The sequence below is a fragment of the Heterodontus francisci genome, chromosome 24 (genome assembly GCF_036365525.1).
Source record: "Heterodontus francisci isolate sHetFra1 chromosome 24, sHetFra1.hap1, whole genome shotgun sequence".
NCBI lineage: Eukaryota > Metazoa > Chordata > Chondrichthyes > Heterodontiformes > Heterodontidae > Heterodontus > Heterodontus francisci.
In genome coordinates, this window is record NC_090394.1 from 62,563,354 (window position 1) to 62,585,148 (window position 21,795).

General features: G+C 48.5%; 1 protein-coding gene across 8 annotated transcripts in view; it reads right to left on the reverse strand.

Annotated features, from left to right (window-relative positions):
• atf7ip2 (activating transcription factor 7 interacting protein 2) overlaps nt 1–21,795 on the reverse strand; it is a 186,575-nt gene that overhangs the window by 51,855 nt on the left and 112,925 nt on the right. For 6 of the 8 annotated variants that reach the window (XR_010977409.1, XR_010977410.1, XR_010977408.1 and 3 more), the window contains 2 exons: nt 8,254–8,402; nt 326–463 (listed from right to left, as the gene is read on the reverse strand). Coding sequence is in view for 5 of the 8 variants with exons in the window: in XM_068056399.1 (XP_067912500.1) it covers nt 326–463; nt 8,254–8,268 (153 nt within the window). In the remaining 3 variants the exon portion in view is untranslated. Of the gene's footprint in view, nt 1–325; nt 464–5,960; nt 6,011–8,253; nt 8,403–12,338; nt 12,358–21,795 lie in introns of those variants that run through there. The other 2 variants (XM_068056401.1, XM_068056400.1) reach the window with 2 other exon arrangements.

Consider the following 21,795-nt stretch of genomic DNA (forward strand, 5'->3'; position numbering starts at 1 on the left):
TAGTGCTGTTAGGGAGTTCCAGGATTTTGAACGAGCGACAGTGAAGGAACGGCGATATAGTTCCAAGTCAGGATGGTGTGTGGCTTGGAGGGGAACTTGCAGGTGGCAGTGTTCCCATGCATATGCTGCCCTTGTCCTTCTAGGTGGTAAAAGACACTTCCTTAAAACAACTCTCTTTGTACAAGGCTTTTCATCATCTGCTCCAATATCTCCTTATCTGGCTTGGGCTAAAGTTTTGTTTGATAATGTTCCTGTGAAGCACCTTGGGACATTTTACTATGATAAAAAGGTGCTAAATAAATGCAAGTTGTTGTTAAAATCTTACTTGGATAGTTTTAGCCAGCTCTTCATGCTTTTGTCTGCAGTCAATGTTTTCAATTCTTTTTGTTAACTCCTCAAGTTTGTTGTCCAAAACATCATTACTAAGTTTGGCGACCATCTTTTGTTGCAGCATTTTCTGGATCTAATAACATAAATTGGAATGAATTTGTGATTTGCACATACAGGAAGTCAAAGCACTGCTCAAAGTTTAGCATATACATTTTCTTATATTAAGCAGTGTTAATTATCTACTGTAGGTATTATCTTTTGCATTCCTTCAAGAGTTCTACTCCCACTTACAAATGAACTGGCATCATCCAAAAATCAGGAAAAATTTCTTAAGACACTGTCCTTTTTGCATAATACAGCAACAATTTTATCTACCACATCCTTATTGTTATAATTCAGAAAGCCAGTTGGTGAAGGATAGTACTGGAATCAATCTTTACTCAGTCTAACATTTATTTACAGACTGAAATATTAGAAGCATACATTGGCTAACTCAACCATACCACAGTTTCAGCAAGTGTCTTTATATGTGCTCAAGTGAAGCCCCAATTCATGCCCTCCACCTGCATATACGCAACCGATACACAATTAACAGATTCCATTCTTTCTCTTTAAATAAAAAGTTAATAATGCACAAACAAAATATCAATACAAACCAAAAACTTCCATATTCTGTACAAAGTATTACATTGTGAGACGGGCCCGCCTCTAGGACCTGTAATTCATACAAGCTTTTCTTTTGAGCAGTTGATGACCCATTTAATTTTATAGAGTACTTTTCTCTCATTTGTTTCAAGTCAGCAAGGTCATACAAACATTAAAAAAAAAGGAGCAGCAGTCGGCCACTTGGCCCCTTGAGCCTGCTCCGCTATTCAATAAGATCATGGCTGATCGGAGTGTGGTCAATCCATAACCTTTTTTCACTCACTTTTTGTAGCGTGCACATTATCCCATTATTTGAACTTGCACGGTGCTTTCTGACTTTCCTCTTTCACCCCATTCTGCCAGTCCACAGACGTCGCTTCTTGGCCATCATGCCAAACATGCAACCAATATTTAAACTTGCCAGATTTTCCTGCACATTCCACAATTGTCACATCCCTCCATTCATTAGATCCCTCTGAAATATGTGTCACCTGGAGTACCCACTCTGGCTAATTGGCCTTTGGATGCAATAGCTCTGTCCTGTGCATCATGATCACTTACATTAGTTGCTATCCAGCCCTTGGAACTACTGCATTTGTTCCTCAGAACCTTCATCACAAAATGCACGAGCATTTGAGGCACCAGGTGCCTTGTTTACTTCTTTCAGCTGCTCAGTGTCTAAGATTTTGTAATTAATCCTGATTAATTGTGAGGAATGAGCCTTGAAGTTTAACAGTTTGATTGCCATGTCTGATAACTACTGTCTTACCATCACAACCTATTATCTTACCAAGGTCTTTCCATTCCCCATGACCCTCTCTTTAGTAATGCACCAAATCGTCTGAATTAAATTCTGTCTCAGATGGTCTTATATGATGCCTTGAATCTCTCCATATTTTCTCAAGATGCCTCAGCCTTGATGAAAGTCCATCTCCCTGCATGTAAAAGCATTCAAATGTGCGGGAAAAAAAGTGGATCTAATTGTCGTACCTTCTAGAGCAGGAGGACTATCGCACAGCGCAGAAGGCAATTTGGGATTTCGCCCATAGACCAATTGGGAATATACCCTCCAACCATCTGGAGCGAATCTTGCATGAACCACCCATGCCAGGCTGGTTGTCAACTTGCTGTCTGGTTGAAGCTAAGCTCTCATGCAGCATTTCATCGATCACCGCATGATTCCTTTCAGAGTCCACTGCTGAAAGGACTTACAGCAGCGGTATTTATGATCCTAATGTTCACGTTTTCACACGTCTCTGAACTTGTCATTAGTAAATTTACCTCCAATATCAGTCAAAAACTTAGCTGGTGCCCCAGCTCCAGTCACTATCCATTTCTCCGTGATTTTCTCTATAATTAGCCATTGGCTCTCACTATGTATTACTGAAGAAAGACTAAATCAGGTTGCCAGGTCTATAAAATGTAGAATAAAAATATCTGTCATTGTCCCATCCCGTTAGATCCATGGCAACTACCTTGGTAAAGGTACGTGCTAATGGAAGGCTTACAACAGGATGTGGCGGTGCCCTCAAACTTAACAGATTTCACACTTCTTACTAATTTCTTCAACTAGCCTCAATCTTCATCAACCACACCTACCACCTTTAGCAGGGTTTTTAACCTTTGACCAGTAGAGTAAGCAAATTATATATGTAACTTTAAGACCATTTTCTTTTTTTTTTTGATTCTCATCACCTGATGCCATTAATACTTGTCTAACACTCTGATGAGAAATATCAGGTTTTGTTAAGGGGATACAATAATGTCCTGTCTACAGATCCCCTGGATTTCCAAGGAGAATTGTCATATCATGCTCCATGTCAAGTTTCATTTGTGCCTTTATCATAGAAGGTTTACTCAACAGTAAAAGTATCTCATTAGATACATCAGTACTTAGAAAATGGCTTACTCCAGCTATCTTACATGAAATTACAACTCTCTTTAGTGACGACAATGTGTTGTTGCGAAATCTAAAGCAAGTAGTATTTTTATATTCCTTAACCATGCGTCGATCCTCACTACTGAGTGAATCTACATAACATTTTAACCAAACTGCTCCGCATATGGGAGATGTGCAAGCACTATCTAGCACAGCACAGTTGAACAAGCCTGTGACTAACACATTCATCACTGGACTAAAGCTCCTTGTGACTAACACAATTCGTTTGGATTCATAATCATCTTCTTCCTCAGAATTCTCCCAGTGCATACGTCATTGCAAGGATCTTACCTCCCTGCTTTGGGCAGTTCATCGTATAATGAAACTTTGAATCACACTGGGCACCTATTAACTGTTCCTTGGGCATTCATTCGCCTATTATTGCTGTTCCAATTCTCTCTTTTGCTGAAATAGCCAGATCTGCTTAAGGTGCTTTCATCCTCATTATGCCTGTCTGTAACTCTTTTATTGTACTGACACCTGTGTCTAGTACCTGGACCAATTTGAAATCCGGTAATCAATCGAGTCCTTTATTCTTTGTGCCACTATGCAATGTCCCATTTGTTCCATCAAGGCTGCAGGAAATAACTGTTAACCTACAATTTTCTTTTTCAAGCCAGCAGACATCTGACCCAACAGAGAGTCTCTCTCTGAGAACTGACCACCAGTTAGAATCAGGAGCCTGTCCACATGCAACACCTTAGCAAAATCCAGCAATTTAAATACTTGCACTGAACCAGGGATCTTTAAATTGAATTTCCTAATTCTTTTATAGGCCATGATATATTCCTCCATTGAATAACCTTTTGTTTCCCAAAAGCTATCAAAGTCTGACCATGTCTCACTGGCATTTAATAGATCGTCTTTCTTGTAAATTTCATCTAAGAATTCCAATAGAAGATCCAAACCTTCAATATCCAACTGACAGGCAGCCAGTTCACAAAATGCTTTATTTCTGATTTTACCTCTGATGGGAAGCAACACTGCTGAGGACATACCTTGCTTCCTCTTTAGTAGAGATGTAACCCATATCCACTTGGTTCTTCCACCGGTCATACAGTTCAGACTCAGAACAGTGGAGGGTAATCATTAGGGTCCTACCAAATTTGTGGTCAAATTTTATAAATTTCACAGTCATGGCATTGTAAGAATAGTGATTTTCACGATTTCATGTATTGAAATATAAATTTCAAGTTATTGCAACAAACCATGAAAATGATCTTTTTAAAACACAATAGCATTTATGGTATACTCAAAAATGATTGTAAAAAGCTGACAATAAAAGGTCACATTTTTTTACTCACTGACGTCAGTGGTTGAATGTGAGCGTGAAAACTCACATGCGTTAATCTGAGACTTCATCTCCTAATAATGTGTAGCAAAACCTTCGGTAGGTAGTCCTGTTGTAGTTTATTTGCACTTGGCAAGCAACCACCATTTTTCACATTACGTTGAATGAATAACCACTGCTTTGGGTGATCAAGTTTTTCCATTGGTACAATGGCGCTTGCAGAAACATTCACAAGTTCCATTATAACCAACTGACGATTTTCCGAGCTCTCTGTCGACTTCTTAAAAAGAGATGAGATTATTGCTCATCAGTTCTGAAGAAGGGCCACTGACCTGAAACGTTAACTCTGCTTCTCTCTCCACAGATGCTGCCAGACCTGCTGAGTATTTCCAGCATTTCTTGTTTTTATTTGAAATCATTGCTCGTTTTTCTGGGTTCCTTTTCCAGCAGTGCGGTGTCGGATGCTCTCTTCCTGCTGCGCTGGCTTTCGGATTCTAAGTGGCACTGAACTGTTGCCTGCGGTGTGTGATCCAACGAAACATTGCAGCTTGTACAAAACAGTATTCCACCATCACCATGCAGAATCTGGCTTTCAAATTCTTTCACTCAATGGCCTGGATTTTACATTGCTGCCGCATTGTCGCAGAGCCGTTTAATATTGCTGTGGCTCATTTAAATGGCCAGGGTGGACCGCACCGCCACCCACCCCCCCCCCAACCCAAACCGGCCCCAATGATGTGGAGGGGTGGGTGATCGAACCCCGGCAACGGCGTCAGGCGCCACTGTGCAGGTGCCAATGACATTTTTAAACGGCTTCGAGCCGTACGTTACGATTTAAATTTTAAAGGGACATTTTTTGAAAAATGTCTTAACCCACCCCAAAAAACCATACATTTCATTCCTTACCCTCTCCCCCCACTCCCAAAATACTTACCTTGTGCACCTGACCTTTCTCCCCCCACCCCCACAGTTCACAAACTTTAATCTTTACCCCTTTCCACAATCCCTGGGACCAATCAAATCATTATGACCCTGCTCCCCCGCCTTCCGCACTGAAATGCTTACCTGCTCCCCTCTCCCCACCAATGTCCTGTATCGGATCTCCGAACGGGTAAGTATTTAATTCATTAATTTAATTACATTTAAATATTGGTCCTGTTGCCGAGTGGCGGGCGGGGGACTGCCACGAGGCATTGCTGCTGCCGGCAATATTAGGCTGGACCTTCCTGGCATTGAGGCCTGTGGCAGGCCATTCCTGGAGGCATTTTCCGCCCCTCCCCGTACCCCAGCCACGACCCCTGATGTCGGGGTGGGGGGTGTGGGGGGTTGTAAAATCCAGCCCAATGTGCTGCAGTAATGGCTGTGGCCGTTTTTGATTTGCTCATTCTGGTATTCTCATTTGTCTGCTAATACTTAAGACTGTTTCTCTCAAAACTGCACAGGAAGCCCTCCCTCATCTACCAATCAGCGAGGTGAGCCTTGTGTCAATCACTAAAATGTGTGATGTTCGCAACATGCCCTGCAATCAGCGAGGTGAGCCTTGTGTTAATAAATAAAATGCAGGAAGTTTGCAAAATGGCCAATTTCACAAAGGACCCAGGACTTCATGGTCCATGACGCATTTTTCATTGCTGTGAATTTGGTAGGACCCTAGTAATCATATCCCAACAATTTACACTTGCTTTCTGCCATTTCTCACAATGGCCATTAGGATTGTAGTCTTCTGTCTAAAAAAAGACTTTCAAAGTTTCCAACCTTCACATTTAGGCAACCATCCTCTGCTATCAGGTTATAATCCAGAAAGCCTGTTGAAGGATAGTACTGGAATCAATCTTTACTCAATCTGAAATTTATTTATATAGAGTGAAATATTACAAGCATACACCTGCTAACACAACCACACCACAGTTTTAGTAAGTGTTTCTTCACATGTACTGAAGTGAAACCCCAATTAATGTCCTCCACCAGCACATAATTAAACACAATTGATATACAATTCATACTTATTCTCTCCTGTCCTTCTAAAATTGTCCATCGGGTCAGATTCTGGAAGTAACGTTATGTATATTAAAAGGTGGTGGGCTAGAGGTTACATTGATAAAAGGAATTATAATATTCAAACGAACCAGGTCAGGAAAAGGGCAGGCAAGTGAGACTTTTGTATGTGAAGGATCAACTGCATATAAAGAATGAAGAAGTACCCCAAGTGATAACAGTGGGTGTAGCTGGGGTTTTTTTCTGGTGAAACAGTTTCGGACAAATGCATCTAATTTGGTGATTAATTCGGTGAGTATTTCAGACATTGAGAACAGAAATTTCCCTCATCACCATGAATGTGGATAAAAAATATATAACTGCCACATTCGATAGTTATTTTCATCTATTCTCCCTGTGTAAGGGTTAATACTAAAAGCTGGCTGTAACTGCCTCCTCTGCTACACTGGAGATAAAGTAGTTTCGCACGAATCATTGAAGATAGTCCTTTGAGTGTGGGAGAAATCCAGGGAGACAATATGCAATAACATGTGATTTCATGATGAATGGAGTGGCTGTCTGTCATCACAATTCTAACAGTAATATTTTAAACATTGTTCAAAGTTGGTGGATAATGTCAACTCAAAAAGGAAGACACAAGCCAGTTCCAGACCAAGAAAACAATATTTATCTAAATCCTGCTCTTCTGGGGAATGTCACAACAAGGAAAATGACCAACATCCCAGACCATGGGAACTTTACATCTTTACATATCACAGGTAGGATAACAGCACAATGCTGTCTTAGTGTGGGAAAAAAGTGCATTTGATTTTAAGGTGGGTGGGGGGGGGGGTGGGGTGGCAGGACTACCCGCTTATGTGTGTAGGGAGCCGCCCAGGCTCCTCAAGAGCCTATTAGGGCCAATTAAAGGAGGCAGACTGGAAAATTCTGGTTCCCGCAGGTAGCGGCGGCGAGGGCCATTTTAGCTGCCTGGAGGCAGCCTCCCAGCGGCAGACCAGGGCCAGCACCCCAAGCAGACCTATAAGTACTCTCTGCCTGCTTAGGGACTGTGCAACAGCTGCAGGCCACCCAGGAGAAGGATTCCACCACCCCCTCACAGTGGTGGCTCGGCTATAAAATCCACTTTTTATTCATATTTTAAAAAGCTGGACAGAGGGAGTCTCCATTTTGAAGCGCACTCTCCCCCATTTACCCTCCATCACAGCCTGCTGTTTCTTTCAAGCTGGAAGGCCTCTGATTGGCCCTCCAGCTTCGACAGCCTGCCCGTCATCCTTAATTGGAAGGTGAGCCTGCCCTCTGGCCATTAGTTGGCTGTCCTGGGGAAAATCACAAGTGATTGCTTCCCACATGATGCGGGTTTCTGACCCACATTTCAGACAAACATAGGGCTCAGTAGACCACAGGGAAAATTCTAACCTGTCTCACAGTTGGTAATCTGGGTTCACTATTGTAGTATGTGGAAGATCATCATGGCAGTAAGATGCTACAGCAAAAAAAATTAATATAAAAGGAATTATTTTACAAACATGCATGTTATAGGTGAACAGCTTCACCTGTGCATACTGGGATATCAAGGTCACTGCATCTGTATTTCCTGATAAGCCCAGCTACAAGACTCATCAGTATTGCACATTTGTAAAATAATCCCTAATGTATTACCGTGATTTGCACTCATTGACACAGCAATTTATAACCTAAGCTGTATATCAAATTTATTAATGCTGGATGAATTAGAACTGAAATTAACCAGGTTCATAGTAGCACCCTAGATTAAAATTCACCTCTTTTACCCGCTGCAATCCTATTAAAAAAAAAACTCTAACTGAAAGAACATCAAGAATTTTAAGACATAATAGAGACATTTCCTGCTAAAATGCAGCAGACTGTTATAAACTTAATGAATTAAATAAGTAGCCAAAATGATTCTTTACAGCATGCTTTGGCGAAACACCTAGGTTATCTAACATTTAGTTTATTCCTCAGTACATTAAATTTCCCTGGAAAACAACTCTTAATATTCCCAATTTCAAAGCAAATAAAAAACAAAGGTCACCTCCTCCAAAGACATCTTCTTGGTAGTTTCTGTACTTTGTTTTTTGGAACTTAAGTCAAGATGGTCACTTTTGTCAACATCTGAAGTCTTGATTCGCTTGTTACTTTTTTCTTCACTTCTTGAATGGGTCCTCTTTCTTACAGCCTTGTCTTAAGAAATATATTTTACAAATTATAAAAAAGTATAACTTTAGTGAATGTAATACTTTCTTTTTTTAAAAGGGGAACTAACATTGATCTATCAATCATTCCATTCATTTGGTTACTTTCTTTCTTGATTGCTGACAATACCTTTTAGCTTTTTTTAATTCCCAGGTTGGGAATATTCTGTGGTCACTGACCGAGAGCATCCAGATTGTTTAAGATATCACAACAAGTTGGCAATAAAATTCAGACTCAAATGTTTGTTGCAACAACATGTTTTGTACATACTTGGCTGAACTTTATGGAGCTGGCAGGGGTCCCGACGCTGGGCCTAAACCTCTGCCTCGGCCCTTTGGAGAATGCCCCCGACTGTATTTAACGGCGCTTGGTCAATTAACTGCCCAGTGCCCCATCCCTTTAAGGGTGGGTATCCTGCCTCTCAGAATGGGATACAGAGTGGAAGCACAGTAGGGGGTGTTGTACAATCAAATATAAATGAGAAGCTAAGTCAGTCTGGAGGGCAGAGTAAATGTAGACCTGTTATGGCTCAAGCAAATAATGCAAGGCTGGATTGCATCTATTTTAATGGAAGGAGTCTTACAAGTAAGGCAGATGAATTGAAGGGCATTGATTAACACATGGGAATATGATATTATTGTTATCACTGAGACATGGTTGAGGGAAGGGCAGGGCTGGAAGCTTAATATCCCAGGGTGTAGAATCTTCAGACGTGATAGGGGAGGGGGGAAAAGAGGAGGCAGCATTGCACTGTTGATTAAAGAGTCAATTACTGCAGTGAGGAGGGATGATATTTTAGAAGGTTCCTCTAATGAGGCCATAGGGTAGAACTTAAAAACAAAATGGGGCTATCACTTGGCTGGGTGGGTACTACAGGCCTCCAAACAGTCAGGCAGTGATAGAGGAGTAGATATGTAGGCAAATCTCAGAGGTGCAAATATAATAGGGTAATAATAGTAGAGGATTTCAACTTCCCTATATTAGAGGGGATAGTATTCGTGCAAAAAGCTTAAAGGGGGTGGAATTCTTCAAGTGCATTCATGAGAGCTTTTTGAGACAGTACGTAGAGTGTCCTACAAGAGGAGCAGTAGTACTGGACTTAATCCTAGGGAATGAAGCCAGACAAGTGGTAGAAGTGGCAGTGGTAGAGCATTTCGGGGATAGTGACCATAACTCTAAGATTTAAGGTTGTTATAGAAAAGGACATAGAGGGACCGGAAATAAGAGTACTGAATTGGGGGAAGGCAGATTTCAATATGATAAAACAGGATCTGGCCAAAGTGAACTGGGAGCAGCTTCTTATAGCAAAGTCTACATCAAACCAGTGGGACTCATTTAGAAAGAAAATTGCGAGGGTTCAGGTCCAGCATGTTCCCGTAAAAGGTGAAGAGAAGGTCCAATAAGTCCAGGGAACCCTGGATGTCAAGGAATATAGAGGATTGGATAAGGAAAAAAAAAAAGAGGCGTATGACAGATTCAGAGTGCTGAAAACAGCGGAGGCCCAGGAGGAGTTTAGAAAGTGTAGGGGAGTACTTAAAAAAGTAATTAGGAGAGCGAAGAGGGGACATGAAAAATCACTGGCAGACAAGATAATGGAAAATCCAAAGGCATTCTATAAGTATGTTAGGGGCAAGAGAATAACTGGACGACATAGGTGAGGTTTTGAACGATTACTTTTCATCTGTGTTCACTATGCAGAGGGACGATGTAGATGTAGTGATCAGGGAGGGGGATTGTGATATACTTGATCAAATTAGCATTGAAAAGGAGGAAGTAGTAGCTGTATTAGCGGGCTTAAAGGTGGATAAATCCCCAGGCCCAAATGAGATGTATCCCAGGTTGCTGTGTGAGGCAAGGGAGGAGATAGCCGGGGCTCTGACACAACTTTTCAGATCCTCTCTGGCCACAGGAGAGGTGCCAGCAGGCTGGAGGACAGCGAATATGGTACCATTATTCAAGGAGGGTAGCAGGGATAAACCAGTTAATCATAGGCCTGTGAGTTTAACATCAGTCGGTCGGGAAATAATTGGAAAAAATTCTGAGACGCAGGATTAATCTCCATTTGGAGAGGCAGGGATAGCCAGCATGGCTTTGTCAGGGGGAGATAGTGTCTAACAAATTTGATTGAATTTTTCCAGGTGGTGACAAGAGGTGTAGATGAGGGTAAAGCAGTTGATGTCGTCTACATGGACTTCAGTAAGGCTTTTGACAAGGTCCCACATGGGAGATTGATTAAGAAAGTAAGAGCCCATGGGATCCAGGGTAATTGGCAAATTGGATTCAAAATTGGCTTAGTGGAAAGCAGGCATGAAGGAAGAGGGTGATGGTCGAGGGTCGTTTTTACGAATGGAGGCCTGTGACCAGTGGGGTACCGCAGGGATCGGTGCTGGGAGCCTTACGGTTTGTAGTGTAACATTAATGATTTAGACGTGAATATAGGAGGTATGATCAGTAAGTTCACAGACAACACGAGAATTGGTAGTGTCGTAAATAGTGAGGAGGAAGGCCTTAGATTACAGGACAATATAGATGGGTGGAGCTGTGGCAAATGGAGTTTAATCCTGAGATGCGCGAGGTGATGCACCTTGGGAGGACTAACGAGGTATTCTGGGGTAGATCCCATCAGGCCCTGGTAGGACCCTAGGGAGTACAGAAGGCAGCAGCACAGGTAGATAAGGTGGTTAGGAAGGCATATGGGACACTTGCCTTTATTAGCCGAGGCATAGAATATAAGAGCAGGGAGGTTACGATGGAGCTGTATAAAACACTGGTTAGGCAGCAACTGGAGTACTGTGTACAGTTCTGGTCACCACACTACAGGAAGGATGTGATTGCAATGGAAAGGGTGCAGAGGAGATTCACCAGGATGTTGCCTGGGCTGGAGCATTTCAGCTATGAGGAGAGACTGGATAGGCTGGGTTTTTTTTCTTCGGAGTGGAGAAGATTGAGGGGGGACCTGATTGAGGTATATAATATTATGAAGGGCATTGATAGGATAGATAGGAAGAAACTTTTGCGCTTAGTGGAAAGGTCAGTAACTAGGGGACATAGATTTAAGGTAAGGAGCAGGAGGTTTAGAGGGGAGCTGAGGAAAATTTTTTTCACCCAGTAGGTGGTTGGAATCTGGAACACACTACCTGAAGGGGTGGTAGAGGCAGGAACACTCATGACATTTAAGAAGTATTTAGATTAACACTTGAAACGCCATAACATACAAGGCTACGGGCCAAGTGCGGAGAAGTGGGATTCGTTTTGGACGGGTGCTTGATGGTTGGCGCAGGCACATTGAGCCGAAGGGCCTGTTTCTGTGCTGTAAAACTCTATGACTCTAACTGCCGGCCAATCAGTTCAGTCGTATTGGCAGCACCACTGCCGGTACTACAAGAGGCTCGGGACCATCGCTGGAGCCCTACCCCTCAGTTAAGTGTGGCGCGATCGCCGGGGCCAGTCTGGCAGGTCCTGGCGAGCGGGAGGGTGTTCAGGTTCATAGGTGGGCAGCCTTTGGGGTCAGGGCACTCCGGGGCCATAAACTGAGCCACTTAAGGGCCTCAATTGGCCTTTGGGCAAGAAGATCATCTTTGGTCTTTCCTGCTCCTGACAAAAATTGCAAGGCGACAGGCACTCCACCTGCTGCCTTCTATCACTATTTTATGGGCCCCTCCCCAGCCTGTGTTCGTGTCTCTAGGGAGGGCTGTAAAATTCCAGATATTGTTACCATGGGAAAGGTATTGGGAGGGAAGAGAGGATTTACAAAATAAAGTCAAAATCTTCAATGCATCATTTACTTAAAATTCTTAATAGGAAAAGCAAAAAGGCATAGCAACCCAAATGACTTAATTAGTGACCACATGTGCTTTTGTCACAAGAAATATCACAGGAATATGCAGCAGAATGTTAATAAAATAATTCAATTTCTTTAATTACATTACTCCAGTTCTGTTCCCCTTTAATTTGCTTTTTTGACTCGAGTAAGCAGATAGTGGAAGATTTCTTTCAGGATGTTTGAAATCATTTTCTTTCAGTGCACAAACAGCAAGCTAAAACGATCAAAGATGAAATAAAAAGTCTACAGTAGAGCATTGCAAAAATTGAAATGCTTTTATTGCACTTCAAATAATCAATGGAGTGATTAGTGAGAGTGTTAGCATTTCTAATTTTTCAGTCAGTCCGATGGCATTGCTTGCACTGCATTTGTTGGACTGCCCAATGTCACTCTGTGTGACACTGCTCTGATGAAGTCACTCCCTCCTGCAGCTGTTCTTACTGGAAATCAAACTGACTAGTAGATTTTACTGCTGTTCTTGTTGGATAAAATTCTGAAAATTGTATTGCTGGGCACTGTGCATAGTGCCCAGTTGGGAATATTTAGAGCCCCGCAGTAATGTCTGGCACATATAATGCCAAGTCACAAGAATTCTGTATTAAACAGTGGCAGATGGATTTAAATAGAAGTTGAGGTCACCCATTTTGGGCCAAAAAGAATAGATCAGAATTATTTTTTTTAAAAATCAGAATTAATTTTTTTTAATGTTTAAAAGTTAGGAACAGTTGCAGTCCGAAGAGATTTAGGGGTTCATATACACGGATTGTTAAAATGTAGTCAGGTACAAAAACAAAAAAATTAACGTAATGGAATGTTAGGTAGAATATAAAAGGAGAGGAAGTTCTCCTACAGCTATACAAAGCCACATCTGGTGTACTATATACACTTCCAGGCACACCCTAGAAAGATATAGTGGCCTTGGAGTCAGCGTAATGCAGATTCACCAGAATATTACCAGGGCTCTAAGGGATAGATTATGAGGAGACATTACATAAACTAGGTTTGTATTCCATGGAATAAAGAAGATTAAGGGTGAATTGATATACCGTTTTAGGATTTTGAAAGGAATTGATAAGGATAGACAGAATATAAATTTTTCTGCTATGGAGGAGTCTAGGACAAAAGGGGATATAAGCCATCTAGGAGAGAATATAGCAAACAACTCTTCATGCAAAGGGTGCTAGAAGTGTGGAAATCCTGCCAACAAAAAGAAGTAGATGCTAGCTCAATTTAATCATTTTAAATTCAAGATCAATAGATTTTTGCTAGCCAAGGTAGTAAGGGATATGGAGCCAAGGCAGATGGATGGAATTAGAATACAGATCAGCCACAATCCCATTGAATCATGGAACAGGTTCGAGAGGCTGTATATTTAAGAACAGGAGTAGGCTAAAGGTGGAAACCCATGTTGCTTCCTTTGTTTTTTTTGATGAATCCTGTTGCAAGACAATGCAATGAAATTAATGGGATACCAATTTGTTAGTTGCGTCCATCCCATCCTGAATCTATTGAAATCAAATGCTATGCTGGATGTTTTGTGAGCACTGCCTCGATAAATTCTATGAAAGCCTTTCAGTCCTCCCTTCACCCAACTGAGTGATCAGGACCATGGTGAGGTCATGGAAAATTATGGCCAAAATCAATCAAGGTGGTCAATTCTGAGGTGGAATTTTGGCTGAGGGCTCCTGCATTAGTTCATTGCCAGACCATCTCTACACCACCCAGAAATACAGATGGCTGAGTCCTTACAATAGAGTGATCAAAGTGAACAGTCTGCTGCTCAGACCACACCTTGACTGCCTTGTGCAACCAGCAATGCACAAGGGAGATATGCTAGGGCCAGAACAGAGAAGAACAAAAAGGCAGATCTCCAATGTAGGACATAGATTCAGATTTAGGACTTCTACCAAAAAAGTATTCTTTACACAAAAGAGGAATGAACACATGATTCAAGTAGACCAACTGATCTTGCTCATCCCATATTCATCTTGTGATTTTATTTTTTTTGAGCGACTAAGAGGCAATGGAAGGACAGATAACATTAATTCATACACATAAAACAAATGGCAGAGCAGCTCAAGTGAAGAGGTAGAACTGCGCAATCTGTGTTGCCTGTGATTCCCAAGAGTTATTGCCTGGGTTGCAAAAAGACAGTGCATTCTCTGTAGCTGCGCAGTAGAAAAGAATGCTGCTCTCCATTGGACCCATGCCTACCTGCCACATTAATACACTCTGAATAATTGTGCTTAGACTCTGAAATGGCAGTACAATGTTCTGTGCATCTGCAGCAAATTTTAGGTCTACCTTAGATATTCTCTCAATACCAGAGAATGAATGCCCAATGTGATCATGCAAACAGTTGAGGAAAACCCAACATAACCAGAGTGAGAGAGAGAGGTGAGAGAGAGAGAGAGAGGTGAGAGAGAGAGAGAGAGAGGTGAGAGAGAGAGAGAGAGAGGTGAGAGAGAGAGATGAGAGGTGAGAGAGAGAGATGAGAGGTGAGAGAGAGAGATGAGAGGTGAGAGAGAGAGATGAGAGGTGAGAGAGAGAGATGAGAGGTGAGAGAGAGAGAGATGAGAGGTGAGACAGAGAGAGAGAGAGGTGAGACAGAGAGAGAGAGAGGTGAGACAGAGAGAGAGAGAGGTGAGACAGAGAGAGAGGTGTGTGAGAGAGAGAGAGAGGTGTGTGAGAGAGAGAGAGAGAGGTGAGAGAGAGAGAGAGAGAGAGGTGAGAGAGAGAGAGAGGTGAGAGAAGAGAGAGAGAGAGAGAGAGGTGAGAGAAGAGTGTGAGAGAGACAGAGAGGTGAGAGAAGAGTGTGAGAGAGACAGAGAGGTGAGAGAAGAGTGTGAGAGAGACAGAGAGCTGAGAGATGAGTGAGAGAGAGAGAGGTGAGAGAAGAGTGAGAGAGAGAGGTGAGAGAAGAGTGAGAGAGAGAGAGAGGTGAGAGAGAGAGAGGTGAGAAAGAGAGAGAGAGAGGTGAGAGAAGAGTGAGAGAGAGAGAGAGGTGAGAGAAGAGTGAGAGAGAGGGAGGTGAGAGAGAGGTGAGAGAGAGAGGTGAGAGAGAGAGAGGTGAGAGAGAGAGAGAGAGAGGTGAGAGAAGAGAGAGAGAGAGAGAGGTGAGAGAAGAGTGTGAGAGAGACAGAGAGGTGAGAGAAGAGTGTGAGAGAGACAGAGAGCTGAGAGATGAGTGAGAGAGAGAGAGGTGAGAGAAAGAGAGAGAGAGAGGTGAGAGAAGAGTGAGAGAGAGAGAGAGGTGAGAGAAGAGTGAGAGACAGAGAGGTGAGAGAGAGGTGAGAGAGAGAGGTGAGAGAGAGAGGTGAGAGAGAGAGGTGAGAGAGGTGAGAGAGAGAGAGAGAGAGGTGAGAGAGAGAGAGAGAGAGAGGTGAGAGAGAGAGAGAGAGGTGAGAGAGAGAGAGAGAGGTGAGAGAGAGAGAGAGAGGTGAGAGAGAGAGAGAGAGGTGAGAGAGAGAGAGAGGTGAGAGAGAGAGAGAGAGGTGAGAGAGAGAGAGAGGTGAGAGAGAGGTGAGAGAGAGAGAGAGAGAGGTGAGAGAGAGAGAGAGAGGTGAGAGAGAGAGAGAGAGGGGTGAGAGAGAGAGAGAGGGGTGAGAGAGAGAGAGAGGGGTGAGAGAGAGAGAGAGGTGAGAGAGAGAGGTGTGAGAGAGAGAGAGGTGAGAGAGAGAGAGGTGAGAGAGAGAGGTGAGAGAAGAGTGAGAGGTGAGAGAAGAGTGAGAGAGAGAGAGAGAGAGAGGTGAGAAGAGTGAGAGAGAGAGAGAGAGAGAGAGAGAGAGAGGTGAGAAGAGTGAGAGAGAGAGAGAGAGAGAGAGAGAGAGAGAGAGAGAGAGAGAGAGAGAGAGGTGAGAGAACAGTGAGAGAGAGAGAGAGAGAGAGGTGAGAGAGAGAGAGGTGAGAGAGAGAGAGGTGAGAGAAGAGTGTGAGAGAGAGAGAGAGGTGAGAAGAGTTAGAGCGAGAGAGAGGTGAGAGAGAGAGAGAGGTGAGAGAAGAGTGAGAGAGAGAGAGAGGTGAGAGAAGAGTGTGAGAGACAGAGAGAGAGAGAGGTGAGAAAAGAGTGAGAGAGAGACAGAGAGGTGAGAGAAGAGTGTGAGAGAGACAGAGAGGTGAGAGAAGAGTGTGAGAGAGACAGAGAGCTGAGAGATGAGTGAGAGAGAGAGAGAGAGAGGTGAGAGAAAGAGAGAGAGAGAGGTGAGAGAAGAGTGAGAGAGAGAGAGAGAGAGAGAGGTGAGAGAAGAGTGAGAGAGAGAGAGGTGAGAGAAAGAGAGAGAGAGAGAGAGAGGTGAGAGAAAGAGAGAGAGAGAGGTGAGAGAAAGAGAGAGAGAGAGAGAGAGAGGTGAGAGAAGAGTGAGAGAGAGAGAGGTGAGAGAAAGAGAGAGAGAGAGGTGAGAGAAAGAGAGAGAGAGAGGTGAGAGAAAGAGAGAGAGAGAGAGAGAGAGGTGAGAGAAGAGTGTGAGAGAGAGAGAGAGGTGAGAGAAGAGTGTGAGAGAGAGAGGTGAGAGAAGAGTGTGAGAGAGAGAGAGGTGAGAGAAGAGTGTGAGAGAGAGAGAAAGGTGAGAGAAGAGTGTGAGAGAGAGAAAGAGCGAGAGAAGAGTGTGAGAGAGAGAGAGAGGTGAGAGAAGAGTGTGAGAGAGAGAGAGAGGTGAGAGAAGAGTGTGAGAGAGAGAGAGAGAGGTGAGAGAAAGAGAGAGAGAGAGAGAGAGGTGAGAGAGAGAGAGAGAGAGGTGAGAGAAGAGTGTGAGAGAGAGAGAGAGGTGAGAGAAGAGTGTGAGAGAGAGAGGGGTGAGAGAAGAGTGTGAGAGAGAGAGAGAGAGAGAGAGGTGAGAGAGAGTGTGAGAGAGAGAGAGAGGTGAGAGAAGAGTGTGTGAGAGAGAGAGAGGTGAGAGAAGTGTGAGAGAGAGAGAGAGGTGAGAGAAGAGTGTGAGAGAAAGAGAGAGAGAGAGAGAGAGAGGTGAGAGAAAGAGAGAGAGAGAGAGAGAGAGGTGAGAGAAAGAGAGAGAGAGAGAGAGGTGAGAGGAGAGAGAGAGAGAGAGAGGCAAGAGAAAAGTGAGAGAGAGGGAGAGGCAAGAGAAAAGTGAGAGAGAGAGAGGGAGAGAGGGCGCGAGAGGGAGAGAGGGCGCGAGAGGGAGAGAGGGCGCGAGAGGGAGAGAGGGCGCGAGAGGGAGAGAGGGCGCGAGAGGGAGAGAGGGCGCGAGAGGGAGAGAGGGCGCGAGAGGGAGAGAGGGCGCGAGAGGGAGAGAGGGCGCGAGAGGGAGAGAGGGCGCGAGAGGGAGAGAGGGCGCGAGAGGGAGAGAGGGCGCGAGAGGGAGAGAGGGCGCGAGAGGGAGAGAGGGCGCGAGAGGGAGAGAGAGGGCGCGAGAGGGCGAGAGAGGGCGCGAGAGGGCGCGAGAGGGCGCGAGAGGGAGAGAGGGCGCGAGAGGGCGCGAGAGGGCGCGAGAGGGCGCGAGAGGGAGAGAGGGCGCGAGAGGGAGAGAGGGCGCGAGAGGGAGAGAGGGCGCGAGAGGGAGAGAGGGCGCGAGAGGGAGAGAGGGCGCGAGAGGGAGAGAGGGCGCGAGAGGGAGAGAGGGCGCGAGAGGGAGAGAGGGCGCGAGAGGGAGAGAGGGCGCGAGAGGGAGAGAGGGCGCGAGAGGGAGAGAGGGCGCGAGAGGGAGAGAGGGCGCGAGAGGGAGAGAGGGCGCGAGAGGGAGAGAGGGCGCGAGAGGGAGAGAGGGCGCGAGAGGGAGCGAGAGGCGCGAGAGGGAGCGAGAGGGCGCGAGAGGGAGCGAGAGGGAGCGAGAGGAGCGAGAGGGAGCGAGAGGGAGAGAGGGCGCGAGAGGGAGAGAGGGCGCGAGAGGGAGAGAGGGCGCGAGAGGGAGAGAGGGCGCGAGAGGGAGAGAGGGCGCGAGAGGGAGAGAGGGCGCGAGAGGGAGAGAGGGCGCGAGAGGGAGAGAGGGCGCGAGAGGGAGAGAGGGCGCGAGAGGGAGAGAGGGCGCGAGAGGGAGAGAGGGCGCGAGAGGGAGAGAGGGCGCGAGAGGGAGAGAGGGCGCGAGAGGGAGAGAGGGCGCGAGAGGGAGAGAGGGCGCGAGAGGGAGAGAGGGCGCGAGAGGGAGAGAGGGCGCGAGAGGGAGAGAGGGCGCGAGAGGGAGAGAGGGCGCGAGAGGGAGAGAGGGCGCGAGAGGGAGAGAGGGCGCGAGAGGGAGAGAGGGCGCGAGAGGGAGAGAGGGCGCGAGAGGGAGAGAGGGCGCGAGAGGGAGAGAGGGCGCGAGAGGGAGAGAGGGCGCGAGAGGGAGAGAGGGCGCGAGAGGGAGAGAGGGCGCGAGAGGGAGAGAGGGCGCGAGAGGGAGAGAGGGCGCGAGAGGGAGAGAGGGCGCGAGAGGGAGAGAGGGCGCGAGAGGGAGAGAGGGCGCGAGAGGGAGAGAGGGCGCGAGAGGGAGAGAGGGCGCGAGAGGGAGAGAGGGCGCGAGAGGGAGAGAGGGCGCGAGAGGGAGAGAGAGGGCGCGAGAGGGAGAGAGAGGGCGCGAGAGGAGAGAGGGCGCGAGAGGGAGAGAGAGGGCGCGAGAGGGCGAGAGAGGGCGCGAGAGGGAGAGAGAGGGCGCGAGAGGAGAGAGAGGGCGAGAGAGGGCGAGAGAGGGAGAGAGAGGGCGCGAGAGGGAGAGAGAGGGAGAGAGGGCGAGAGAGGGCGAGAGAGGGCGAGAGAGGGCGAGAGAGGGCGAGAGAGGGCGAGAGAGGGCGAGAGAGGGCGAGAGAGGGCGAGAGAGGGCGAGAGAGAGAGGGCGAGAGAGAGAGGGCGAGAGAGAGAGGGCGAGAGAGAGAGGGCGAGAGAGAGAGGGCGAGAGAGAGAGGGCGAGAGAGAGAGGGCGAGAGAGAGAGGGCGAGAGAGAGAGGGCGAGAGAGAGAGGGCGAGAGAGGGAGAGAGGGCGCGAGAGGGAGAGAGGGCGCGAGAGGGAGAGAGGGCGCGAGAGGGAGAGAGGGCGCGAGAGGGAGAGAGGGCGCGAGAGGGAGAGAGGGCGCGAGAGGGAGAGAGGGCGCGAGAGGGAGAGAGGGCGCGAGAGGGAGAGAGGGCGCGAGAGGGAGAGAGGGCGCGAGAGGGAGAGAGGGCGCGAGAGGGAGAGAGGGCGCGAGAGGGAGAGAGGGCGCGAGAGGGAGAGAGGGCGCGAGAGGGAGAGAGGGCGCGAGAGGAGAGAGGGCGCGAGAGGGAGAGAGGGCGCGAGAGGGAGAGAGGGCGCGAGAGGGAGAGAGGGGCGCGAGAGGGAGAGAGGGCGCGAGAGGGAGAGAGGGCGCGAGAGGGAGAGAGGGCGCGAGAGGGAGAGAGGGCGCGAGAGGGAGAGAGGGCGCGAGAGGGAGAGAGGGCGCGAGAGGGAGAGAGGGCGCGAGAGGGAGAGAGGGCGCGAGAGGGAGAGAGGGCGCGAGAGGGAGAGAGGGCGCGAGAGGGAGAGAGGGCGCGAGAGGGAGAGAGAGGGCGCGAGAGGGAGAGAGAGGGCGCGAGAGGGAGAGAGGGCGCGAGAGGGAGAGAGAGGGCGCGAGAGGGCGAGAGAGGGCGCGAGAGGGAGAGAGAGGGCGCGAGAGGGAGAGAGAGGGCGAGAGAGGGCGAGAGAGGGAGAGAGAGGGCGCGAGAGGAGAGAGGCGAGAGGGCGAGAGAGGGCGAGAGAGGGCGAGAGAGGGCGAGAGAGGGCGAGAGAGGGCGAGAGAGAGGCGAGAGAGAGAGGCGAGAGAGAGAGGGCGAGAGAGAGAGGGCGAGAGAGAGAGGGCGAGAGAGAGAGGGCGAGAGAGAGGGCGAGAGAGAGAGGGCGAGAGAGAGAGGGCGAGAGAGAGAGGGCGAGAGAGAGAGGGCGAGAGAGAGAGGGCGAGAGAGAGAGGGCGAGAGAGAGAGGGCGAGAGAGAGAGGGCGAGAGAGAGAGGGCGAGAGAGAGAGGGCGAGAGAGAGAGGGCGAGAGAGAGAGGGCGAGAGAGAGAGGGCGAGAGAGAGAGGGCGAGAGAGAGAGGGCGAGAGAGAGAGGGCGAGAGAGAGAGGGCGAGAGAGAGAGGGCGAGAGAGAGAGGGCGAGAGAGAGAGGGCGAGAGAGAGAGGGCGAGAGAGAGAGGGCGAGAGAGAGAGGGCGAGAGAGAGAGGGCGAGAGAGAGAGGGCGAGAGAGAGAGGGCGAGAGAGAGAGGGCGAGAGAGAGAGGGCGAGAGAGAGAGGGCGAGAGAGAGAGGGCGAGAGAGAGAGGGCGAGAGAGAGAGGCGAGAGAGAGAGGGCGAGAGAGAGAGGGCGAGAGAGAGAGGGCGAGAGAGAGAGGGCGAGAGAGAGAGGGCGAGAGAGAGAGGGCGAGAGAGAGAGGGCGAGAGAGAGAGGCGAGAGAGAGAGGGCGAGAGAGAGAGGGCGAGAGAGAGAGGGCGAGAGAGAGAGGGCGAGAGAGAGAGGGCGAGAGAGAGAGGGCGAGAGAGAGAGGGCGAGAGAGAGAGGGCGAGAGAGAGAGGGCGAGAGAGAGAGGGCGAGAGAGAGAGGGCGAGAGAGAGAGGCGAGAGAGAGAGGGAGAGAGGGCGAGAGAGAGACGGCGAGAGAGAGACGGCGAGAGAGAGAGTGAGAGCGCGAGAGAGAGAGTGAGAGCGCGAGAGAGAGCGAGACGGCGCGAGAGAGAACAGCGAGCGCGAGAGAGAGCGAGCACAATAGCGCGAGTGAGCGAGACGGCGAGAGAGGGCGAGAGAGGGCGAGAGAGAGAGAGAGAGAGAGAGAGAGGGAGAGAGAGGGAGAGAGAGGGAGAGAGAGGGAGAGAGGGCGAGAGGGCGAGAGGGCGAGAGGGCGAGAGGGCGAGAGGAGAGAGGGAGAGAGGGAGAGAGGGCGAGAGGGAGAGCGCGCGAGAGGGAGGGAGAGAGGGCGAGAGGGAGAGAGGGCGAGAGGGCGAGAGGGAGAGAGGGAGAGAGGGAGAGAGGGAGAGAGGGCGAGAGGGCGAGCGCGCGAGAGGGAGGGAGCGCGAGAGGGAGAGAGCGCGAGAGGGAGAGAGCGCGAGAGGGAGGGAGAGAGCGCGAGAGGAGGGAGAGAGCGCGAGAGGGAGGGAGAGAGCGCGAGAGGGAGGGAGAGAGCGCGAGAGGGAGGGAGAGAGCGCGAGAGGGAGGGAGAGAGCGCGAGAGGGAGGGAGAGAGCGCGAGAGGGAGGGAGAGAGCGCGAGAGGGAGAGAGCGCGAGAGGGAGAGAGCGCGAGAGGGAGAGAGCGCGAGAGGGAGAGAGCGCGAGAGGGAGAGAGCGCGAGAGCGCGAGAGGGAGAGAGCGCGAGAGGGAGAGAGCGCGAGAGGGCGAGAGGGAGAGAGGCGAGAGGGCGAGAGCGCGAGAGGGAGAGAGCGCGAGAGGGAGAGAGCGCGAGAGGGAGAGAGCGCGAGAGGGAGAGAGCGCGAGAGGCGAGAGGGCGAGAGGGAGAGAGCGCGAGAGGGAGAGAGCGCGAGAGGGAGAGAGCGCGAGAGGGAGAGAGCGCGAGAGGGAGAGAGCGCGAGAGGGAGAGAGGGAGAGAGGGCGAGAGGGAGAGAGGGCGAGAGGGCGAGAGGAGAGAGGGAGAGAGGGAGAGAGGGAGAGAGGGAGAGAGGGAGAGAGAGAGGGCGA